Source organism: Sus scrofa, chromosome 14 (genome assembly GCF_054392235.1).
Source record: "Sus scrofa isolate SSC_HxYL_T2T_F1_AM1 chromosome 14, Sscrofa_HxYL_maternal_Yorkshire_Landrace_v2.0, whole genome shotgun sequence".
Lineage (NCBI taxonomy): Eukaryota > Metazoa > Chordata > Mammalia > Artiodactyla > Suidae > Sus > Sus scrofa.
Window position 1 is genome coordinate 54,349,471 of NC_139396.1, and position 22,521 is coordinate 54,371,991.

The 22,521-nt window shown below is 40.6% G+C and overlaps 1 protein-coding gene across 39 annotated transcripts in view; it reads left to right on the forward strand.

Annotated features, from left to right (window-relative positions):
- CIT (citron rho-interacting serine/threonine kinase) overlaps positions 1-22,521 on the forward strand; it is a 176,147-nt gene that overhangs the window by 114,939 nt on the left and 38,687 nt on the right. For all 39 annotated transcript variants that reach the window (XM_021073543.2, XM_021073545.2, XM_021073548.2 and 36 more), the window contains 2 exons: positions 1,733-1,930; positions 16,362-16,415. In XM_021073543.2, coding sequence (XP_020929202.1) covers positions 1,733-1,930; positions 16,362-16,415 — 252 coding nt within the window. The remainder of the gene's footprint in view (positions 1-1,732; positions 1,931-16,361; positions 16,416-22,521) is intronic.

A 22,521-nucleotide genomic window follows, 5' to 3' on the forward strand; every position in this document is an offset into this window, starting at 1 on the left:
TCGTCGCTATCATCATCCTCACTAGGGAGAGATCACAGCCTTGGCCTCAGCTGCCTAGGACTGTCCCTTGAGTCCTTGACCTGTCCCTTGAATTCCAGCCCTGACCTGTGCCTTGAGTTCCTGACCTGTGGTCCCCGGAGGCGTTAGACATCCCCGCTTGGCTGTTGCCCTTGCAGCTCCAGTTCAGCATGTCCACACTGAACTGCTTATTCTTCCCCTCAGACTGGCCCTGCCCCTCGTGCTCCTGGTCGTGGCCAGTGGTCTCTCTCTCTGTGAAACTCACTTGCCCAGAAACACAGGACTCCTCTCTGTCCTCTGTTTCCCACCCCACTTTGAGTAACCACTACATCCTGGTGTTTCTCTAGGCTAAATCTCTTGTAAGTCTTTGTCATCTTCATGCCTGTGGCCTTTGGGACTTGGGTGTCACCTTTGCTAGGGAGCCTACTCTGACCACCTGTAGCTGGACAGGTATCATCTTTGGCCCTTGTGGCCTTTCGTGTTTAGCTCATATCCCTTGGCTTTCCCTGTGGACAACGTTCCAAGGGCAGCGAGCATCTCTTCCTTGCTTGGTTGGTATCCCTGCATCTGACACGAGGTCTGTTCCCCAGGACAGCTTGTCAGTGTTGGCTCTATTGGCAGGTATGGCACTATCTCCCACATCTCCACACCTTGGGCATCTGGCTTCCTCTGCTTGGGGTTTTCTTTCCCCTCTTTATCTGCTTGTTTGGTATCTGGATTCTTCACTACACAGATCCACAGTGACCCCCTCGACCTCTGCTGTGTTCCCACTTTGTCCCTGTGCATCCTGGCCATTGCACTTGACCACAATGTGATGGTCGGTTGTTATTTTTCTCCCCACCTTGAAGGCAGAAACTCTCTTTTGTATCCGTGTTTCTTTTCACACAGAATTTGCCAAGTAAATTTCTCTTGAATGGATGAAAATGTTGAGTAGATAGGTGGATTGATGGGCTGACGGAGGGAAGAATACTTCGTTCACAATGTGACATTAATTCAGGTTATCTAATGAGAACAAGTCAGAGCAAGACTTTTAGAATAAGTAGAATTCAGTGTCTTGTTCCATTTGTGTTCCCACTGTAAAAGTTTCCTGGTTACAAATACATTATTTATCTGTTTACTTTTACATGTTCTTTTAATAAGAATAATTGTCATAGTTTTCATAGGGGATTCTTGCTGTGTGGTTTTTCTTCCACGCTTTCCCAAGCATTTGAATATACGAAAGGAAGGTATGGTTTGAATATACATCGTATATATGCTTACATGTTCTCACTCCTGTTGATTTTTGAAATTTGTAGAAGCCAGAGCTATTTTACTGCAGTCTTTGCCTTCTCAGCTGAGCACTGAGAATTTGATTCCACGACCAAATTTAAGAGACAGATTGAGGGAGTTCCTGTTGTGGCTCAGCAAGTTAAGAACCTGACTGGTATCCATGAGGATTTGGGTTCGATCCCTGGCCTCACTCAGTGGGATAAGGATCTGGTGTTGCCACAAGTTGTGGTGTGGATTGCAGATGCAGCTTGGAGCCCAGTTGCCGTGGCTGTGGCATAGGCCTCAGCTGCAGCTCCGATTTGACCCCTAGCCTGAGAACTTCTGTATACCGCAGTATGGCTATAAAAAGGAGAAAAACAAAAAAGACACAGGTTGCAGGGCAGGTTGAGTCTTGGCTTTCTCTTTAGTTAAGGTCTTCAGGCATCTCTCTCTCTCTCTCCCTCAGGTCAGTCTGGAGCATGAAGAGCAGAAGCTGGAGCTCAAGCGCCAGCTCACAGAGCTGCAGCTCTCCCTGCAAGAACGTGAGTCCCAGCTGACAGCCCTACAGGCAGCCCGGGCAGCCCTGGAGAGCCAGCTACGCCAGGCAAAGACAGAGCTGGAAGAGACAACAGCGGAAGCAGAAGAAGAGATCCAGGCGCTCACGGTAGGATAAGTGTGGACCTGAGGGCATCTGCTCACTCTCAGAAATGCCCAGAGGAAAAAAACTAGCCATAGAGATGCTTAATGGGCAGACAGGTGGCTTATACAGGCCACTGCTTCACTGGAATTAGTAAACTAGATCACCCGGGTAATAGCTGAGTGTTTGTAAGGATCTTGAAAAGTTCCTCCTTTATTTATAATAATCATCATTATATTGTAAATTATATTGTAAATTTCAGCTTAAATGAAGTCCATTTACCTGGGTCTTCTATTTTAGTTTTCAATGATGATTTAAAAAAAATTATGATCTTATATCTTGCAGTAATCTTTCTGCCATATTTTTGTTTTGGTTAAGTTCATTTGTGCTCCTTTTTTTTTTCTTCTGTCTTTTGTCTTTTTTTAGGGCCACACCTGTGGCATATGGAGGTTCCCAGGCTAGGGGTCGAATCTGAGCTACAGCTGCTGACCTATGCCACAGCCACAGCAGTGCCAGATCCAAGCTGAGTCTGCGACCTATACCACAGCTCACGGCACACTGGATCCTCACACTGGATCCGCACACTGAGCGAGGCTAGGGATTGAACCCGCAACCTCATGGTTCCTAGTTGGATTTGTTTCTGCTTCACCACAACGGGAACTCCTCCTTTTTTTTTGAACTACTTTTTTTTTTTTTTTTTTTTTTTTTTAATGTAGCAATAGACTCTGTTTCAGGTCTTGTGTATATATTTGGTAGGTTCTGGGTGCAAGTGCTCCTACTTGAATGAGAGCTAGTTTCTCTAAAGGGAGTCTAGCTTGAGAGAGACTGGTTTACTCAAGTGAAAGAGTGTTCTCCAAAGGTAGATCGTTGGTGGTGGGTGTCCCCTGGGTTGAGACCTTAGTTCTTTCTGCAAGTCTAAACAGGTGAATTTGTTTGGCAGTTTCCCACAATCGAATCTTCTCATGGGGACTGACCCAGGCTAACAGAACTACATGGATTTTACAAATAAAATGCCAGTGTACTGGCTTTCCACTAGGAAATGAAACCTCCAGGTACACCAGGATACTCTGGGTGGCTAATCTTGACATTTCTCCCCCTTCAGAGAAGACTACTTAGAAATCCCATTTCTCTTGGAAGGCTGTGCTGTGGCCTGGACTCTAGGGATAGAAAGCTGAATGAGTTTAATGGCCAGTATAAACCAATTGCGTACATTCTAATGGTAACATACCGTACCTGCCAAGCGGATGGGCACACTCAGGCCTGCTGGTCAGGGTACCCTCTTCCGTGGGCAGGGCACAATGCAGCTGATTGGGTTCAGAGCCTCTTCGAATAAGGTACCTAAGTGGGTACCGCATTTATTCTGATTCATTTTGGATGTTGTCCCCATTTCCATCAGTGAATATCTCTAAACACTGAACATCTCTTAGAATAGGGTTACTTCTGCAGATGATCATGCATGTTTGTTCTTATGGCTCACCCTGTTTAAAGGTGATGCATGTGCACGTGTGTGTGTGTGTGTGTATGTATCTATGTATACATATGTGTATATATTTTTTCAGACTAATTTCTTTCTTAGAGGTTATTTCTCATTGTTGGGTTTGGGGACCAAATTGGGAACATGATTTGAGAATGCCAGTGTCCTTCTGGACCAGTCCAGGATGCAGGGGCTTCCAGGATGCTGGGGATACAGATTAACTCCTATGAAGAAGATGCTTGCACATCCTAGATTTTCCAGGACTTATGCCAAGTTCAGATATAGATTGCAACCTTAGTTTCCGTTGTTTTCTCTATGAAAACGCTCATTAAAGGATGCCACGTGCCCACAATAGCTGGTATGGAAAAAAAATAGTTACGTTAAGTCTTTGTTTATATTCTGCCTTGTTTCAAAATCGCTTGGAAACAGTTTGGAAAAATACAAAACAATGTAACAGGATAAAATAGCAAGTTAAAAGAAGCCATAGCAGAAGAAAATGGAGTAGGAATAAAATGAATATGTGAGAGTACAAGCCAAGAAAGCTCATAGGCTTTCTGGAGTTGGGTGGATGGGGAGAAAGCTGGCCAGACAGCATTTCTTAGCTGCTAGAAGACACCCACAATCCAGCCACTTATTATATTTAATGCATTGTCTGTTAACATCCCCACCCCCCAACCACCCCAGCTCTGAAGGAAAGAGGAAACGTCAGTCACTTAATCCATACTTAATGAGCCCTCGCCAGGCGCCTAGTGCTGTGTCTTTAGCTTTTTCTCCCCCAGGGGCTTGGCCTGTAATTGCTCAAATCTTTGTACTTTGGAGTGGAGGGGAAGGACGTGGTATTCTCTCTGCTCTGCTGGAATTGGGAGGGAGGGAGGTGGTGGCCGTGCTTCTCACCGTGCCGTTTGGAAGGAGGAAGGTATACAATAGAGCGTGTGTTACTGCTGTTTATCTGTGAGGAAATGAGTCTTTAAGTGCTGCCTTGCTGCTGGTGGGAATGTGATGTACCTAATGGCTGCTGGCCGCCTGCTCAGCAGCAAGTCACGACTTAATTTAGTCGGATGAGATCACTGCCTCTGAGCATCTTCTTAAAAAAAGAAAGAAAGAAACAAATCTCTCTAGGTCTTGAAACTAGGCCTCTACAGTCTCAGCGATGAAGATTACTTGGGATATCGAGCTTGTTCATAATGGTGGTAGAATAGTACCCCTGGTCAAACAACTGTGGCGTTCTTGCTGTGGTGCGGTGGGTTAAGAATCTCACGGCGGTGGCGTGGTCTGCTACAGAGGCTTGGGTTCGATCCCAGGCCTGGGGCAGTGGGTTAAAGGATCTGGCATTGCCACAGCTTTGGCAAAGGTTGCAGTTGCTGCTTGGATTCGATCCCTGGCCCAGGAACTTCCATGTGCCCCAGGTGCGGCCATAAAAATAAATAAGTAAAAATTTAAAAACCCAACTGTTTGTAAGCCCATCATGCAGGATTCCAAACCCCGAATCATGTGCTTCAGCTCAGTTTGAAAACTGTGGGTTTTTTCTCTCCCCTCCTCTTGATTATGTCCCATAAACTTGGTGATGGACCACAGGTGGCTGTTGCCTGAATGGCTTTGTTGAATTTGTTCTGAAGGATGTGTTTTCTGAGAGACAGAACAGGGTGGGGTCGGGGGTGGGGGGAGAAAATTGTCACAGATGCAGGACTCTGACCCTCCCTCTCTCATTGTTCTGGCCCAAGTTCAGAACAATTTAAGCGTCAATCAAATTCATTCAGCTGGATCTAAAATGATTTCCGAGGAGGTTTGTGTGCTTCACAGCAGGCTGTTTTTAACAATAAAAGGCAGTAGTCACATGGGCTATGGGCTATTACTGCTTTATTTATTGTGGCCCCATCCATGGCCTGTGGAAATTCCTGAGCCTGGGATTGAACCTAGGCCACACATTAATGCTGGAGCCTTAATCTGCTGAGCCCCCAGGGAGCTCCATTATTACTGCTTTAGTTCTAAGAGGTGGCCATTTTCTCACCTGGGAAGGGAGCAGTTATCCTGTTTGGCTTCTGCCCCTGGGCCAAACTAGAAGCCACGCAGTTTAATGGAGTCTCTCCATTGAAGGAGTGTGGCAGGGGCCACCTCTGGCCACCACCTAGCTGGACTTTCTTTATTTTCCATGCTCCATTTACCCATCCTGTGGATTGCATTTGCATTGAAATTCACTGGCCATTGAAAGCTGAGATTGAATCAAGGTAGAGAACTACTGGATAGTCAAATTTAAACAAAAAGCCACGCTTTAAAAGGCTTCAGGGCTAATTGGCGGAAGAGAGAATTTTCCCCCTGGACTTGAAATTTAAGGCTCCACACAATCCCATCATCTCAGGAAGAAGATCTGAACTTGCACACTTGACTGCACATAGATGTGTGGTAGGATGGGAGCGTTACTCTGAATGGGGCCATCAGGTAGAGGCGTGGCCCCACGAACATGTGTGTTCCTACCCTTACGTTCTTTTACCCATGTGGTTAAATGACTAAAGCTGAAGAATCAAGAGTCAGAAGCCAGAGACTCATGAAAGGGAGTCTCCCAGCATAGCAAAGATGATGGGATCCTCTTTGATTTGTTAATAAACTCATCAGTAAATGTGCATGCGCGCTTGTGGACAAACACACACACTCTCCTTTTTTTCTTTTATAGAAACATCAATTGTCGTATTTAATTAGTAAGCCGCTGGCATGATAGGCAGGATGTGAAACTGGGTCCCCTCAGGTGAAGTCTGCTTAGTACCTGCCTTCCAGGGGAAAGGGATGCATGTGCAGAAGCCTGTGTCCTAGAATCCCAGAAGGGGGTCAGACACGCAAATACTGGTTTCCTCTTCTTACCTCTCCAGGTATTTTCTCTTACTAAGGCTGTGCAATAATTTTCTTTTCTTCTCCTCTTACAACTTTCCTTAAAATTAAAGAAGACAAGTACCCCCAAAAGAGCACACCTCTCTGGTTTCTGGGCTGCAGTCCGTCCATTCTGCCTCTTGCCACCCAGTCCCTAGGTCAGTGATTCTCAGGTTGGGGTCTCTGGCTCCATGGGGGTCCCCAAGATTATTTTCATAATAATATTTAGCTGTCGTGTGGCCTTTTTCATTGTGTTAACATTTGCACCGATTGTGCAAAAGCAGTGCATTGATTGATTGATTGATTGGCCACATCTGCAGCATGTAGAAGTTTCTGGGCCAGGGATCAAACCTGAGCTACAGCAGCCACCAGGAACTGCTGCAGTAACAGCACTGTATCCTTAACCTGCTGTGCCATAACTGGACTCTGCAATACTTTCATTTAAAAATAAAGAAAATATTTGAAAAGATGTTTTAATTTGTAATGTGGTCAATACAGATAGATATAATTCACATAAACAGAAACCCTTTGGGGTCCTCAATAAATAAAGGTGTAAATATTTATTCCCTGTGGCTTCTGTACCTAATTACTACTTGATAGACTCCAAAGCTTGTCTTATTTGTTTTTTTACCTTTATATATTACAATTCTGTATTCTTCCTCTAGATTGCTAACAGAGGAGGTTCACCAGTAGTGCAAAGAGCTACATTCCAACTTTGGATAAATAGTATTCTCACCCCATTAAATTAATAAATCTCTTATATTGTTGTTAGGCAAAAAGCAGATTGAGTTTGGGGAAAAATTATATTAGTCCGTGAAAATAGGGGCTAATTGTTTGAGAAGTTGATTCTAAGTGAGAGCTCTTGATTTATGAACCTGTTGGTAAGTCTATGCAGTTGCCAATTTTTGTTTTGTTTTACCATTTTTTTCCAGTCCTCTTCATTCTTTTGTGTAGATTTAAGTCTCTGGCTGTCATTTTCTTCTATCTGAAAGACTTCTTTTTTGTTATTATTAAAGTATACTTGATTTATAGTGTTCTGCCAATTTCTGCTGTACAGCAAAGTGATTCAGTGAAGACTTGTTTTAACATTACTTATAGTACAGGTGTGCAGGTGGCAAATTCCTTCAGCTTTTGTGTATCTGAAAAAGGTCTTTATTTCACCTTTATTTTTGAAAGATATTTCTGCTGGGTATAGAATTCTAGGTTGACAAGTTTTTGTTTTTGTTTTCCTTTTAGTACTGGAAAGATGTTGCTCCATTGTCTTCTAGCTTATTCTCCCCTAAATGCCCCAGTGAGAAATCTTTCTTTTCTTTGTTTTCTCTGTATGTAATTTGTCTTTTTCTCTGGCTGGGTTTTAAGCTTTTTCTCTTTATTATTGTTTTCAAGCACTTTGATTATGATGTGATTTAGCTTAATTTCCTTCATGTTTCCTATGCTAAGGGCTTATTGAACTTTATGTTATCTATGGATTTATTTTTTCATTGACTTTGGAGAATTTGTCGTCATTATTTCTTCAAATGTTTTTTCCTCTCTCAATCTTACCCCCCTTCAGGGATTCTGATTACATGATATCAGGCTCCTCTGAGTTATCTCATGGTCCATTGATGCTCTGTTCATTTTTTAAGTCTTTTTTTTCCTTTATTTCATTTTGAATAGTATCTGTTGCTATGACTTCAAGTTCTGTAATCATTTTTTGTCCTGCAGTGTCTAATCTGCTGTTATAAACTTATACTATTAATTTATGGCAAAATAGACATGTTATAGAATACATCACAGCTAAATTAGGTGCTGAATTTTTTAACTTGTCATATAGCCCTTTGTTGGAGACTAATATCCATGTATAATTTTTTTTTTTAAAGAGGACACTTTCCTCTGCCCCAAACTGCATTCTTCTTTGAGCTTTCATAGCTAAGCAAATGGTGCTGTAATCCACTTTCTCTCAAATCAAAAGTCCGTTAATGCATCCTTCTTTTCTCTTTGACTTTTTTCTATTTTATCCTGTTTCTCAGCCCCCCTGTCCATCATCAGGTCTTAGTACTTTGCTTCCAAAAGAGATCCCACCTTGATCCACTTCCATCATTTAACATCATCCTACTACAAGCCACTATCCTCTCTTCCTTGAAGGACAGCAACAACCTCCTCAGTGGTTTTCTCATGTCCTTCTAATGTCCTTCTACATTTGTCCTGTTTTGATCTATTTTTCCTACAGCATCCACAAAATGACACCCAGATCATGTCACTCTGCATCTTAAAGTCTCTTTTGGCCTTCAGTTAATTGCATTTTTGAATGATACCCAAACTCTTTTCTGGGCCATCAAGTTTCTTGTTCCAGGTCTGACACTTTATTATCATCCTGGGCATCATCATTTTCCCCCTTTGGCTGTGCTTTAGCCAGTGGTGTTCAAAATTCATGTGGCAACAACCCACAAAAGAATACATTTTACCTTGCAGTCTAATGAAAGGGAACATTTATACTGTATTTCATTGAGTTTTTTTCTTTTTTTTTTTCATTAAAAAGTCTTTTATTATTGGGAGTTACTGTTGTGGAGCAATGGGTTAAGAATGAGACTAGTATTCATGAAGATTCACGTTCTATCACCAGTCCCACTCAGTGGGTTAAGGATCCTATAGTGCTGTGACTGTGGCATAGGCCAGCAGCAGCAGCTCCAATTTGACCCCTAGCCTGGGAACTTCCATATGCCTCAAGTGTGGCCCTAAAAAGTTAAAAAAAAAAAAAAGTTTCATTGAAGTATAGTTGATTTACAAGAGAGTGATAATTTATGCTGTATAAAAAGGTGATTCAGGATAGATGCCCAGGAGTGGGATTGCTAGATCATATGGTACTTGGTGTGTGTTTAGATTTTTGAGGAACCTCCATACTGTTTTCCATAGTGGTTGCACCAGTTTAGATTCCCACCAATAGTGAAAGAGGATTCCCTTTTCTCTGCACCCTCTTCAGCACTTATTGTTTGTAGACTTTTTGATGATGGCCATTCTGACTGGTATACATATATGCACATTCTCTTTTAGATTCTTTTCCCAAATAGATTATCACAGAATATTGGGTAGAGTTCTCTGTGCTGTACAGCAGGTTCCTGTTGGCCAGTCATTCCAATGCACATGTGCCAATCCCAAACCCCAAGTCCATTCTGCCCTCCCCCACAACCTGTTCCCTTTGGTAACCGTAAGTTTCTTAAAGTCTGTGAGTTTGTTTCTGTTGTGCAAATAAATTCATTTGTATCCCTTTTAAAGATTCCACATATAAGTGATACCATGTGATATTTGTCTTTCATTATCTAACTTCACTTAGTACGATAATTTCTAGGTCCATCTATGTTGCTCTAAATGGCATTATTTCATTCTTTTTTATGGCTAATATTCCATTGTATATATATACTTCCATGCATATGCTTCCATGTTTTGTGCTTCCATGTTTTGTCTGTTTTAAATTGCTGCAGTAAACATTGGGGTGCATGTATCTTTTCAAATTATGGTTTTCTCCAGATAGATGCCCAGGGGAGTGGGATTGCTGGCTCATATGGTAGTTTTGTGTTTAGATTTTTGAGGAACTGCCATACTGTTTTCCATAGTGGTTACACCAATTTAGATTCCCACCAACATTGAAAGAGGATTCTCTTTTCTCTGTACCCTCTTCAGCATTTATTGTTTGTAGACTTTTTGATGATGGCCCTTCTGACTGGTATAAGGTGGTTCGTCATAGTAGTTTTGATATGCATTTTTCTAATTATTAGTGATGTTGAGCATCTTTTCATGTGCTTTATGTGTTTTTTTGGCCATCTGTTTGTCTCCTTTCAAGAAATGTCTGTTTAGACCTTCTGCCCATTTTTTGATTGGGTTGCTTATTTTTTTGGTATTGAGCTTTGGGAGGTGTTTCTATATTTTGGAGATTAATCCCTTGTCAGTTGCTTCACTTGCAAATAATATTTTCTCCCAGTCTGTGTGTTGTCTTTTTGTTTTGTTTATGGTTTCTTTTGCTGTGCAAAAACTTTTAAGTTTAATTAGGTCCTATTTCTTTATATTTGTTTTTATTTTCTTTAGGAGGTAGATCTGAGAAGATATTGCTACAGTATATGTCAGAGACTGTTCTGCCTGTGTTTTCCTCTAAGAGTTTTATAGTATCTGGTCTTACATTTAGGTCTCTAATCCATTTTGAGTTTATTTTTGTGTATGGTTTTACAGAATGTTCTAATTTCATTCTTTTGCATGTACTTGTCCAGTTTTCCCAGCACCACATATTGAAGAGGCTGTCTTTTCTCCATTGTATATTCTTGCCTCCTTTGTCATAGATTAGTTGAACATAGGTGCATGGGTTTGTTTCTGGGCTTTCTGTCCTGTTCCATTGGTCTGTATTTCTGTTTTTTTTTTGTGCCAGTACCATACTGTTTTGATGACTTTAGCTTTGTAGTCTAGTCTGAAGTCAGGGAACCTGATTCCTGAAGCTCCATTTTTCTTTCTCAGGATTGCTTTGACTATTCAGGTCTTTTGTTTCCAAACAAATTTTAAAATTTTGTATTCTAGTTCTGTGAAAAAATGCTATTGGTAATTTGATAGGGATTGTATTGAATCTGTAGATTGCCTTGGGTAGTCATTTTGACAATATTGAGTTTTATAGTTTTCAGAGTACAGGTTTTGTTTGTTTCTTTCTACGTAAGTGTATTCCTAGGTGTTTTATTCCTTTTGATGTGATGGTAAATAGTATTGTATCCCTAATTTCTTTCTTTTTTTTTTTTTTTTTTTGTCTTTTTTCCATTTCTTGAGCCACTCCCATGGCATATGGAGGTTCCCAGGCTAGGGGTCTAATCAGAGCTGTAGCTGCCAGCCTATGCCAGAGCCACAGCAATGCAGGATCTGAGCTGCGTCTGTGACCTATATCACAGCTCACTGTAATGCCAGATCCTTAACCCACTGAGCAAGGCCAGGGATCGATCCCTCAACCTCATGGTTCCTAGTCGGATTTGCTAACCACTGAGCCACAGTGGGAACTCTGATATCTTCCTAATTTCTTATTGATCTTTCATTGTTAGTATATAGAAATGAAATAGATTTCTGTGTATTAATTTTATATTCTGTAGCTCTACCAATTCCACTGATGATCTAACAGTTTTCTGGTAGCATCTGCAGAATTTTCTATGTATAGTATCATGTCATCTGCAAACCGTGATAGTTTTAATTCTTCCGTTCCAATTTGGATTCCTTTTATTTCTTTTTCTTCTCTGATTTCTGTGGCTAGGACTTCCAAACCATGTTGAATTAAAGTGGCAAAAGTGGACATCCTTGTCTTGTTCCTGATCTTACTGTGAATTCTTTCAGCTTTCAACACTGAGAATAATTTTAGCTTGGGTTTGTCACATATGGCCTTTATTATGATGATGTAGTTTCCCTCTATGCCCACTTTCTGGAGGTTTTGTTTGTTTGTTTGTTTGTTTTTTTAATCAGAAATAGGTGTTGGATTTTGTCAAAAGCTTTTTCTGCATCAAATGATATGATCATGTGGTTTTTATTCTTTAATTTGTGAATGTGATGTATCCCACTGGTTTATTTGCATATATTGAAGAATCCTTGCATCTCTGGGATAAATCCCATTTGATCATGATGTATGATCCTTTATTAAAAGTTTAAAAGATTTCATTGAGGATTTTTGTGTCTGTGTTCGTCATTGATATGGGCTGTAATTTTCTTTCTTTCTTTTTGGTGATATCTTTGTCTGGTTTTGGTGTCAGGGTGATGGTGGTTTCATGGAGGGAGATTGGGAGTTTTTTAGAAGAGTTTCAGAAGCATAGGAGTTGACCTTTCTCTGAATGTTTGGTAGAATTTGCCTGCAAAGCCTGGACTTCTGTTTGTTGGAAGTTTTTAAGTCACAGTTTCAATTTCAGTACTTGTGATTGGTCCATTCATCTTTTCTATTTCTTCCTGGTTAAGTCTTAGAAGATTGTACCTGTCTACGAATTTGTCCATTTCTTCTAGGTTGTCATTTTCTTGGCATATAGTTGCTTGAAGTAGTCTCTTATCCCTTGCATATCTATGATGTCCTTTATAACCTCTTTTTCATTTCTAATTTTATTGATTTGAGTCCTCTCTCTTTTTGTCTTGATGAGTCTGGCTAAGGGTTTATCAATTTGCTGATCTTTTCAAAGAACCAGCTTTTAGTTTCATTGATCTTTTCTATTGTTTTCTTTGTTTATATTGCCATTTATTTCTGCGCTGATCTTTACGATTTCTTTCCTTCTATTAACTTTTTTTTCCTCTTTTTTCTCTAGTTGCTTTAGGTGTAAGATTAGATTGTTTATTTGAGATTTTTCTTGTCTCTTCAGGTAGGCTTGTATTGCTATAAATTTCCCTCTTAGAACTGCTTTTGCTGCATCTGATAGGTTTTGGATCATTGTGTCCTGGTTAGCATTTGTCTTTAAGTATTTTTTAATTTCCTCTTTGATTTCTTCAGTGATCCATTGGTTGTTTAGTAGCATGTTGATTAGTCTCCATGTGTTGTGTTTTTTGCAGTTTTTTCTTGTCATTGATTTCTAATCTTATAGGCTTGTGGTTGGACAAGATGTTTGATAAGATTTCAGTTTTCTTAAATTTACAAAGTCTTGATTTGTGGCCCAGAATGTGATCTATTCTAGAGAATGTTTTGTGAGCCCTTGAGAAGAATGAGTATTCCGCTGCTTTTGGATGGAATATTCTGTAATATCTATTAAGTCCATCTGGTCTGATGCATCATTTCAGGCTTGACTCTTGGTTGATTTTCTGTCTGGATGACCTGTACATTGCTGTAAGTGGGATATTGAAGTCCTCCACCATTACTGTGTTATTGTCAATTCTCCTTTTAAGACTGTTAGCAGTTGCTTTATATACTGAGGTGTGCCTGTGTTGGGTGCATGTATATTTACAGTTTTTAAATCTTCTTCTTGGATTGATCCTTTGATTATTATGTAATGTCCTTCTTTGTCTCTTGTAACATTATTTGTTTTAAAAGTCTATTTTGTCTGATATGAGTGTTGCTACTCCAGCTTTCTTTTTATTTCTGTTTGCATGGAATATCTTCTTTCATCCTCTCACTTTGTATGTGTCTCTAGAACTGAAGGAGGTCTCTTATAGACAACATGTATATGAGTCTTTTTTGGTATCCATCCAGCCAGTCTATGTCTTTTAGTTGGAGCATTTATTCCATTTACATTTAAGGTTATTGTTAATATGTTTGTTCTTATTGCCATTTATTAATTGTTTTGGATTTGTTTTTATTGGTCTTTTTTCTTCCCTTCTCTTGTTCTCTTCTCCTGTGTTTGATGACTGTCTTTAGAGTTGTTTTAGGATTGCTTTTTATTATTTGTGTGTGTATCTATTTTGGTTTGTAGTTACCATGAAGTTTTGTTGTAGGAGTCTGTATATATATATACAGGATTGTTTTAAGTTGCTGATCTCTTACTTGCAAATGCATTTCCAGCATTCTGCATTTGTACCCTCCTCTTCTCACGATTGCTGGTTTCAGTATTGTATTTGTTTATGTTTGATTTCCTGTATTTACTGTATGTTTGCCTTTACCAGTGAGCCTTCTCATATGTCATTTTCTTTTTCCTAGTTGTGGCCCATTTCTTTTCCACCTAGAGAACTTCCTTTAGCATTTGTTGTAAAACTGGCTTTGTGGTGCTGAATTCTCTAAGCTTTGGGCTTGTCTACAAAGCTTTGATTTCTCCTTCAAATCTGAATGAGTGTCTTGCTGGTTAGGGTATTTTTGGTTGGTGGTTTTTTCCTTTCATTACTTTAATCATGCCACTCCCTTCTGGGCTGCAGAGTTTCTGCTGAAAGATCAGCTGATAACCTTTTTGGGGTTTCCTTGTATGTTATTTGTTGCTTTTCCCTAGCTGCTTTCAGTATTTTCTCTTTGTCCTTAATTTTGGTCAGTTTGATTAATATGTGTCTCACAGTGTTCCTCCTTGAGTTTATTTTATATGGTATTTGTTGTGCTTCCTGGATTTAAGTGAGTAATTCCTTCTCCATGTTATGAAAGTTTTCTACTATTAGCTCTTCATATATTTTCTCTAGCCCTTTCCCTCTTTTTCCTTCTGGCACCCCTATAATGTGAATGTTGGTGCATTTTAAGTTGTCCCAGAAGTTTCTTAGACTGTCATTATTTCTTTTCATTCTTTTTTCTTTACTCTCTTCCACATCACTGATTTCCACCAGTTTGTCTTCCACCTTACTTAGTCTTCTGTCTCCTGTAATCTGCTATTGGTTCCTTCAAGTGAATTTTTTATTTTGGTTATTGTATTCTGAATCTCTGCTTGTGTAGTCTTTAAATTTTCTCTATTTCTTTGTATAACATTTCTTGTAACTTAACAATCTTTGCCTCCAGTTATTTTCCTAAGATCTTGGATCACCTTTACTGTCAATATTGTGAAAGCACCCCTCCTACCATCTGGATGTGGCTTCTTCTTAACCCTTGGGTGCAGGATATCTTTTTTTGATAGTTTCTAGTCTATTTTGTTGATGGTTGTTCAACAATTAGTTGTAATTTTGGTGTTTTCATGAGAGAAGGTGAGCTTAAGCCCTTCTATTCTGCCACCTTGTCCCAGTCTCCCTATTATTGATTTTTAGGGTAGCTAATCAGGATGCATCTTATAGCCTATGTATGACTTCAGAATCAAATAGACATAAACATGTCATTGTGTCATTAGCAGTACCTTTATTCTTAATGTTTAAAAATTGTGCTAAGTCTTTCAAGTGATAGCAACTTAAACTTGTTCAATTATGTATCTGAGACGAGTTTCCAACAACAGTGCTTGCCTTTACTATCTAAGGTACATTCTGATGTTTTCTAATCCGTCCTTTTTATTCAATTTCATTGGACAAAATAAACCAAAGAGGGAATTCCCATTATGGCTCAGCAGGTTACGAACCTGACTAGTATCCATGAGGATGTGGGTTCGATTCATGGCCTCACTCAGTGGGTTAAAGATCCAGTGTTGTCCATAGCTGTGGTGTAGGTTGTAGACATGGCTCTGATCTGACATTGCTCTGGCTGTGGTGTAGGCTGGCAGATACAGCTCCAATTTAACCCCTAGCCTGGGAACCTCCATATGCCACAGGTGCTGCTTAAAAAGCAAAAAGCAAAGAAACAAACAAAACAAAACAAAGAAATCCTACTTGGCATCTTCACTCTTGGGTCACAGCTCGAAGTGTTAAAATCTGTTCTAGCCACTCAGGTCCTTTTTTTGTTCCCCAAATGCATCAAACCCTTTCTTGCCTTAAAATTTTTGCAGATGCTGCTCCCTCTGCTCTTTTCTGTTGTTTGCATGCTGTCTACTCATCATCCTGCCAGTTTCAGTTTAAATGTCACCTCTTCAGAGAAGCCCTCCTTGACTACCCCACCTAAGGAAGTTCCTTTTTTCCCCCCTTATTCTTTTTTGCCAGGCATTGTTTCTTTTCCTTCATAGTGTAATCACACACTCTTGTTTATTTTCTGTTCAGCTGCACCAGAATAAAGGTGTAGACCATACATGCCATATCTTGCCATGTGTCTGCCTTGTAGTAGGTACTCAAACTGTCCTTTTCAACTGAATTAATGCACCTCTGCCTTGGAGAAAGCCTTTATATTTGCTTGAATATTTACGCAGGGTTTCTGAATCTCAGCAGCTTTGGATTAAAAAAAAAGTCTCTACTTTGTCTTGGCTGTTGTTGCTGTGGTGTGTGTGTGTCTGTCTGTCTGTCTTGGGAGTAGGCTGGGATGGGGGTGACCAGTTGGAGGGAAGAGGAAAAGGTTAAGAATGGGGATTAAGACATATAAAGGAGAGTAAAAACTTCATCCTGCATTTTTTTTCTTTTCCTCTGCTCATCCTTAGGTTTTAATCTGAATGTTAAGTACACTTGTATAGGTATGATGTATTGTCTACCCTAATTGTTGTGAATATAGCATTGTGCATTCCTATAACTTCTCATGTTGGGTATGACTTAATTATTTCTTTCTTTGGGGAAAAAAAAATGGTGGGGCAGCTGCAGCCAGCATCCTTGGCTTTTTAAGGCAAACAGCCAGTTTCTTTATTTGGCCCATAGCACGTAGAATTGTATTCCACCCTATGAAAAATTTATAATCAACTTCTTCCCTTTTAGGCACATAGAGATGAAATCCAGCGCAAATTTGATGCCCTTCGTAACAGCTGTACTGTGAGTATTAACCAAAGTTGATGAGAATAATGTGAAACTAACACTGAGAAGGAAAGAGGGACATCTCTTTATAATAGCCTCAACTGATTTCTGATACCAACTTTCAGCTTGAGGCAGAGTTAAAGTGATCAAACTGGGCATTTTGGAGCCTCAGATAACTACAAGGTCTTGGTTTCCTGACAGTTTTTTGTTTGTTTGTTTGTTTTTATTTATTTATTTATTTATTTTGTTTTTTTTTGTTTTTTTGTTTTTGTTTTGTTTTTAAAGTTAACCCTCCTTCATGTTTGGGGAAGGCTTGTTGGAATGGTCAAAATAATCCTCACTGTGGAACCACTCATAGGTCTCAGCAGCTACAACAAAAGTCCCAAGGGAGCTCCCCTCCTCCAGTATCGAAGGTTCTGCCCAAGCGTGGCCCAGGACAATAAGGGCAGTTGCAGGTGTGAGATGTTTCCAGCCTGCTACCTCTCCAGAGAGGGATGACCAACAAGTTCTTCTCCCAGGAAATCTAGAAATGTTAACTTTGTAACAGGCACAATCCGGCTTTCCATCATGCAAATTCAGAATCTGGGACTCTCTGGGAGACGTTATTTATATTGAAAGAAGTCAATTCTAGGAGGATTCTTCAGAGGTTATGTAATAGGGTAAGATCAGTGGAAACTCAAAGTCTATTTTTGATCAGAGTGAAGGATTAAAATAGACCCCTTTCAGAAGGTGGGGATGTTGTCCCTATTCACAGTTCTACCTCCTTTCTCGGATCCTTTCATGGCTTTATTAGCTCCTTAGTCACTTCTCAGTGACCTGGGCTCCATTTCTATCCTGTGCATCTGTGAATTTCCAGAAACACCCCCCCACCACCACCTATATACATACTTTATTTTCTGTAATGAACCCTTCTTTCCTCTTGACCCGTTATACCCGGGACATTAAGTCCTGCTGGCATATGCTCTCCCCACTTCATTTAGGTAGAAAATGCATAAAGTGCATGAAGTGTAACTAATGTGAAGGGTAAAATTCAATGAACTTGTACATGTAGAGACAACTTGTGTAACCATAGCAGAGCTCAAGACAGAGAACAGTTCAGCTCCCAGAGGACCCTCTCCTGTCTTATTCCTGCCAGCATCCTTGGCCCAGGGGTACTTGAACTTCATGTAAATGGGATCATAGAGGATGTAGTCTTTGGGTTTAGCCTTTTTGTTCCTTAAATTGTCTGGGAGGTTCATCCATGTTGTCGCATCCGTCAAGATTTTGTTCTTTTTTTTTTACGGTGTCGTGTTTCCAGTCTATGTATGGAACCGAACTTTATTTATCCATTCTCCTGTTGATGGACATTTGGATTGTTTCTAGTAGGAGTAAAACTCTTAAGATAGACTCTCGTGCAGATCCTTTGGCGGCTATAAACCCTTTTCTCTGATGAGCATATACCATCAGTGTATATGGTGTGGCTAGGTCCTGGGACGTGCCTCTGTTTGACTCTAGGAAGTACCTGGCAGGTGGAATTTAGGTTCGTATTTTCCGATGCCAATGGCTGGATCTGGGGTGAGCCTGCCTTAGGAGTATCTGTTGATTTCCTCCACTCTCCCCCCGCTTCCTTGAGGAATTGATGTATTCTGTTCATGCACTCTCTTGCTTTACTTAGCAGTTTCTTATTGTCTTGGTTTCTTATTTTACACAAGAGTTATTTGCTTATGTTACATACATGCTCCTAAATGATCACTGAATGAAATATAGATCATTTTAGCAGTATGATTTTTTTTTTTAACTTTACTGTTTTTTCCTAAAATAAACTTGGATGCATTTTAAATGTGTACATCAGCAATCCTGTTCCATTCATCTGGAGGCTTTTTTTTTAAGTCTTTTTTTTTAAACAGCTTTATTGAGGGATAATTGGAGTATAATAATATAACCTTGCGAATTTTGAAATTGTGTGCATATCTGTGAAACCACCAAAACAATCAAAATAACATAGTCATCACCGTCATGAGCTCCTTATGTGCCTTTGTAATCTACCCTTCTCACATTTCTTTTTTAATTTTGGCTTTTTTTTTTTGTCTTTTTTGCCATTTCTTGGGCCACTCCTGCGGCATATGGGAGGTTCACAGGCTAGGGGTCTAATCGGAGCTGTAGCCACCGGCCTACACCAGAGCCACAGTGACACAGGATCCGAGCCGCATCTGTGACCTACACCACAGCTCACGGCAACGCCGGATCGTTAACCCACTGAGCAAGGGCAGGGATCGAACCCGCAGCCTCATGGCTCCTAGTTGGATTCGTTAACCCACTGCACCACGACGGGAACTCCCTTGGGTTTATTTTTTATACTTTTTTTTTCTTCTTTGGCCACCCTGTAGCATATGGAGTTCCCAGGTCAAGAATCAGATCCAAGCCACAGTTGCAAACTATGCTGCAGGCACAGCAATGCCAGATCTTTTTACCCACTATGCTGGGCTGGCGCTCGAACCTGAGTCCTGGTGCTGCAGAAATGTTACCAGTCCCACTGTGTCACAGCAGGAACTCTTCCCCCCATTTTTAAAATCAGAAGTTTAGTGTTAATAGAATATGCCAGTGCGTAGAACAAATTTGGTTTCTTTCTTTCTTTTTCTTTTTTTTTTTTTTTTGCTTTGTCAGGGCCTCACCCTTGGCATATGGGAATTCCCAGGCTAGGGGGTGAATTAGAGCTACAGCTGCCGGTCACAGCCGTAGCCATAGCAATGCAAGATCCAAGCTACGTCAGTGACCTCGAGGCAGTGCTGGATCCTTAACCCACTGATCGAGGCCAGGGATCGAACCCACATTCTCATGGATCCTAGTCAGGTTCTTTACCGCTAGCCACAATGGGAACTCCCATTTGGTTACTTATTTATGTGGCTCTGATATTCCCTTTATCCCTCAAATTTGCTTTTTCTAGAACAGAGTGGCTTCTAATCCTTCCTTGACTTACTTTCGCATTCCATGGAGAAGCCTTTGGGGGCCTTTCCCAGTGGGAGGGGAGCCCAAGAAAGTGATCCCCACCCATATTTCAGCGAGGGCAGCTGGGTGGCTTGATGGTCCAGACCGTGTGCTCTGTAGTCAGGTAGACTGGGTTCAGATTCTCAATTGGCCCCGATATGTGATGTCATACTCCTGAGCCTCCATTTCTTTGCCTATAAAATGGGGGCAACATCATGTGTCCTCAATTCCAGTACACCAGTGATTGTAAAATGCATCATTCATTTCGTAGATGCTCTTCGGGGGCTGGATGAGGGAAGAGAAGGGGCTGCTTAGTTCTAGTACACACTCAGATTTCAGAAATAGTAAAACCCGGGAATCACTGAGTCATAGAATCAGAAACTTGGTAATATATACCTACCTGATGATGGGTTCCTGCAAGAATTAGATGATGCATCAGTGTTCATACAGGGCCTGGTCCATAGAAAGTGCTAAATGGTGTTAGATTACTACTCTTATTTCATTATATTGGATTTACAACAGAATCTTGTTTAGAAAATGGTTCTGCTCCTTATAAAAGTTGGGAAAGTACCACTTTTTTTTTATAAATGAGAGTTTCAACTTTTTTAAAAATTAAAAATATATTTGATTTACATGGTTGTGCCAATTTCTGCTGTACACCAAAGTGATCCAGTTATACATATACATACATTCTTTTTCCCATATCATCTTCCATCATGGTCTATCCCAAGAGATTGAATATAGTTCTCTGTGCTCTACAACAGGACCTCATTGCTTATCCATAGAACAGCTTTTGGCAGCAATAGCAGATCTCAGTTATATCTTTTCAGGTTCAAAGGCTGCTTTACAGACACTTGCAACGAAGGTGATCGATGTTCCTTTCTCATTGGTGCTGAGAAACGTCATCTTCGTTACTGGTGGAACTCCTGTAATAGCTCAATTGATGGGGGCTCCCCGTTCGCAGCTTTTCAAAAGCTCACGAGCAGTAAGATTTTCAAGCTCGGACCATTTCTCTATTTTGAAGAGATTTTAAAAAAAGATTTGATTCAATCTGGCACCTACAACCCTACCTAAGTCTGTTTTGGAGAGAAGTTGGTAGGCAAACATATGACTCGGTTTTAATTATGAATCAATCTGTCAGCTATAAGATTAAAAATAAATAATATGCAAATAGCTGCCTTCAAGAAGGAATGAGGCATTAAAATAGGCCAGCAGCCCTATGTCTTTTTAGCCTGATGCTCACTGTCTGGCTGGTGTCTTCACCCCCAGTTACCAGGTAATGTTCCCTTTGCTGGCCTCCCAGTCAGGTGTAAGAGGTAACATTTATCTATCTCCAAACCATGAGGTTTGCATGGAAAGCCACAGATAGCCCCTAAAAGAGATTTTTTAAAAAAAAAATTTTTTTTGGACCCTGAGAGTAGGTATTTTTTTGTATCCCTCTTTTCTGTGAGAATTGTAACAAGATCTCTTATCTAGAAAAACAGCATGTGTGAGAGTTCTGCTGGCCCTTGCATTATGAAGCTCTCTCATTCATCTTTTTGCCACTAAGATGGAATCAGCCTTTCAGTGTATATCTTTCCTACCTTCTTTCCTTACCGTTGAAAGGTTAACAGACTCCTAGGATAGAAAACAAATCATTTGCCTTCCGTGTGAAGAGAATATGTCCCTGAACACAAAGGAGACCTAAGAATTTTCCTTGCCTATAACCTGCTGCCAAATCACAGATTGCCCATTATTATACTTTTCCCCTCCAAACCATGGAGATCATTGATTTACTGGCTGTGTCTCGAGTCAGTTCAATATCTGTGTGTGGGTGGGTGTGTCTAACACATAATACACATTTCCAGCAACTTGAAACAGTCACAAGCTAAACGAGTTATGGCTTGGGCAGAAAGAAGATATAAAATGTCTGAATGAGTTAACTTGCTTTAATGAGGCCTAGGATGCTTCATGCAAACACACAATCCTCCTCTTGTCAAACAGGCAAAAGAGAAATGATGGCAAAAATACAGAGCTAAACGTCACACCCTGTAAATAGAAATCAGAGACAGGAGACCCCCTGAAAACGGGATGACAGCAAGGAAACAGAAGGACCCTTTCAAATCCAATGGCCCCATTTCAGCTGAAGGGAGTGTAATAATCTTGGCACCTCACTGGCTTTTTCTGCGCGTTTCCTTTTTCGCAATTTATCATCTAATTTTGGGAGGAGATGAGGTGGCAGAAATGGGCTTATCACGAATTGCATTTTTCTTCATGATTCAAAGAAAAGGAGTAGGAGCCCAAAGGCTTACATATGTCTTTGAATGGCAAGCAAATGATTTCGGTGGTGTATGTAGCCTTATGTGGATAGATTTTCTGAGGTCTTTTTGCTCTTCAAGAGAGAATATGGATGCCTCAACATCTTGGTCACTACTTTTTATCCCTTATATGTCACACAATGCATTAAAATAGAACAGCATGCAAGAAAAATCCACAACATGAAAACAGTATCAAGGGAAGTGGTCAATATAGTATTTACCTCAGGTCACAGATGGAGAGACTAGCCCAGCAAAGTTCCAGGAGGCTCATTTGGGATTCCAGAACCCATTTTTATAGCACGGCTTCCAGGGCCAGTTTGCCTCATCAAGTCTTGTTTTCCTTTGGGGCAGAGGTAGAAGGTGGAGGCATGTGCAGTCCAGGAGGTAAACTGTCCTAAGAAATGGGTTTACTGGAGTTCCCACTACGGCTTAGCGGGTTAAGAATCTGATTAGTATCCATGAGGATGGATCAGGTGTTGCTGTGGCTGGGGTGTAGGCCGGCAGCTGTAGCTGTAGCTCTGATTCGACCCCTAGCCTGGGAACCTCCATGTGCCACAGGTGCAGCCCTAAAAAGCAAAAAAATAAAAATTAAAAAAATTTTAAAAAAAGAAATGGGTTTACTCCTTATAGGAAAGAGACCCTTTGAACTGCTGGGCATCGTTATCTATTGTTTCTGCTTTCAGGAGATTGAACCAGGTCACCATACAGGGACCCCCATGAAGCAGAGCTGCCTGCTAGGAATGATGGACTTGCAGTTGTTTCCTTTATTTTTTTCTCCCCGATCAAGAAGGAATTTTAGCCAAGAACCTGAGCAGATAATCTTTATTCCCCGTCCTGTAGTTGAGAGCATTCCTCAAACAAGT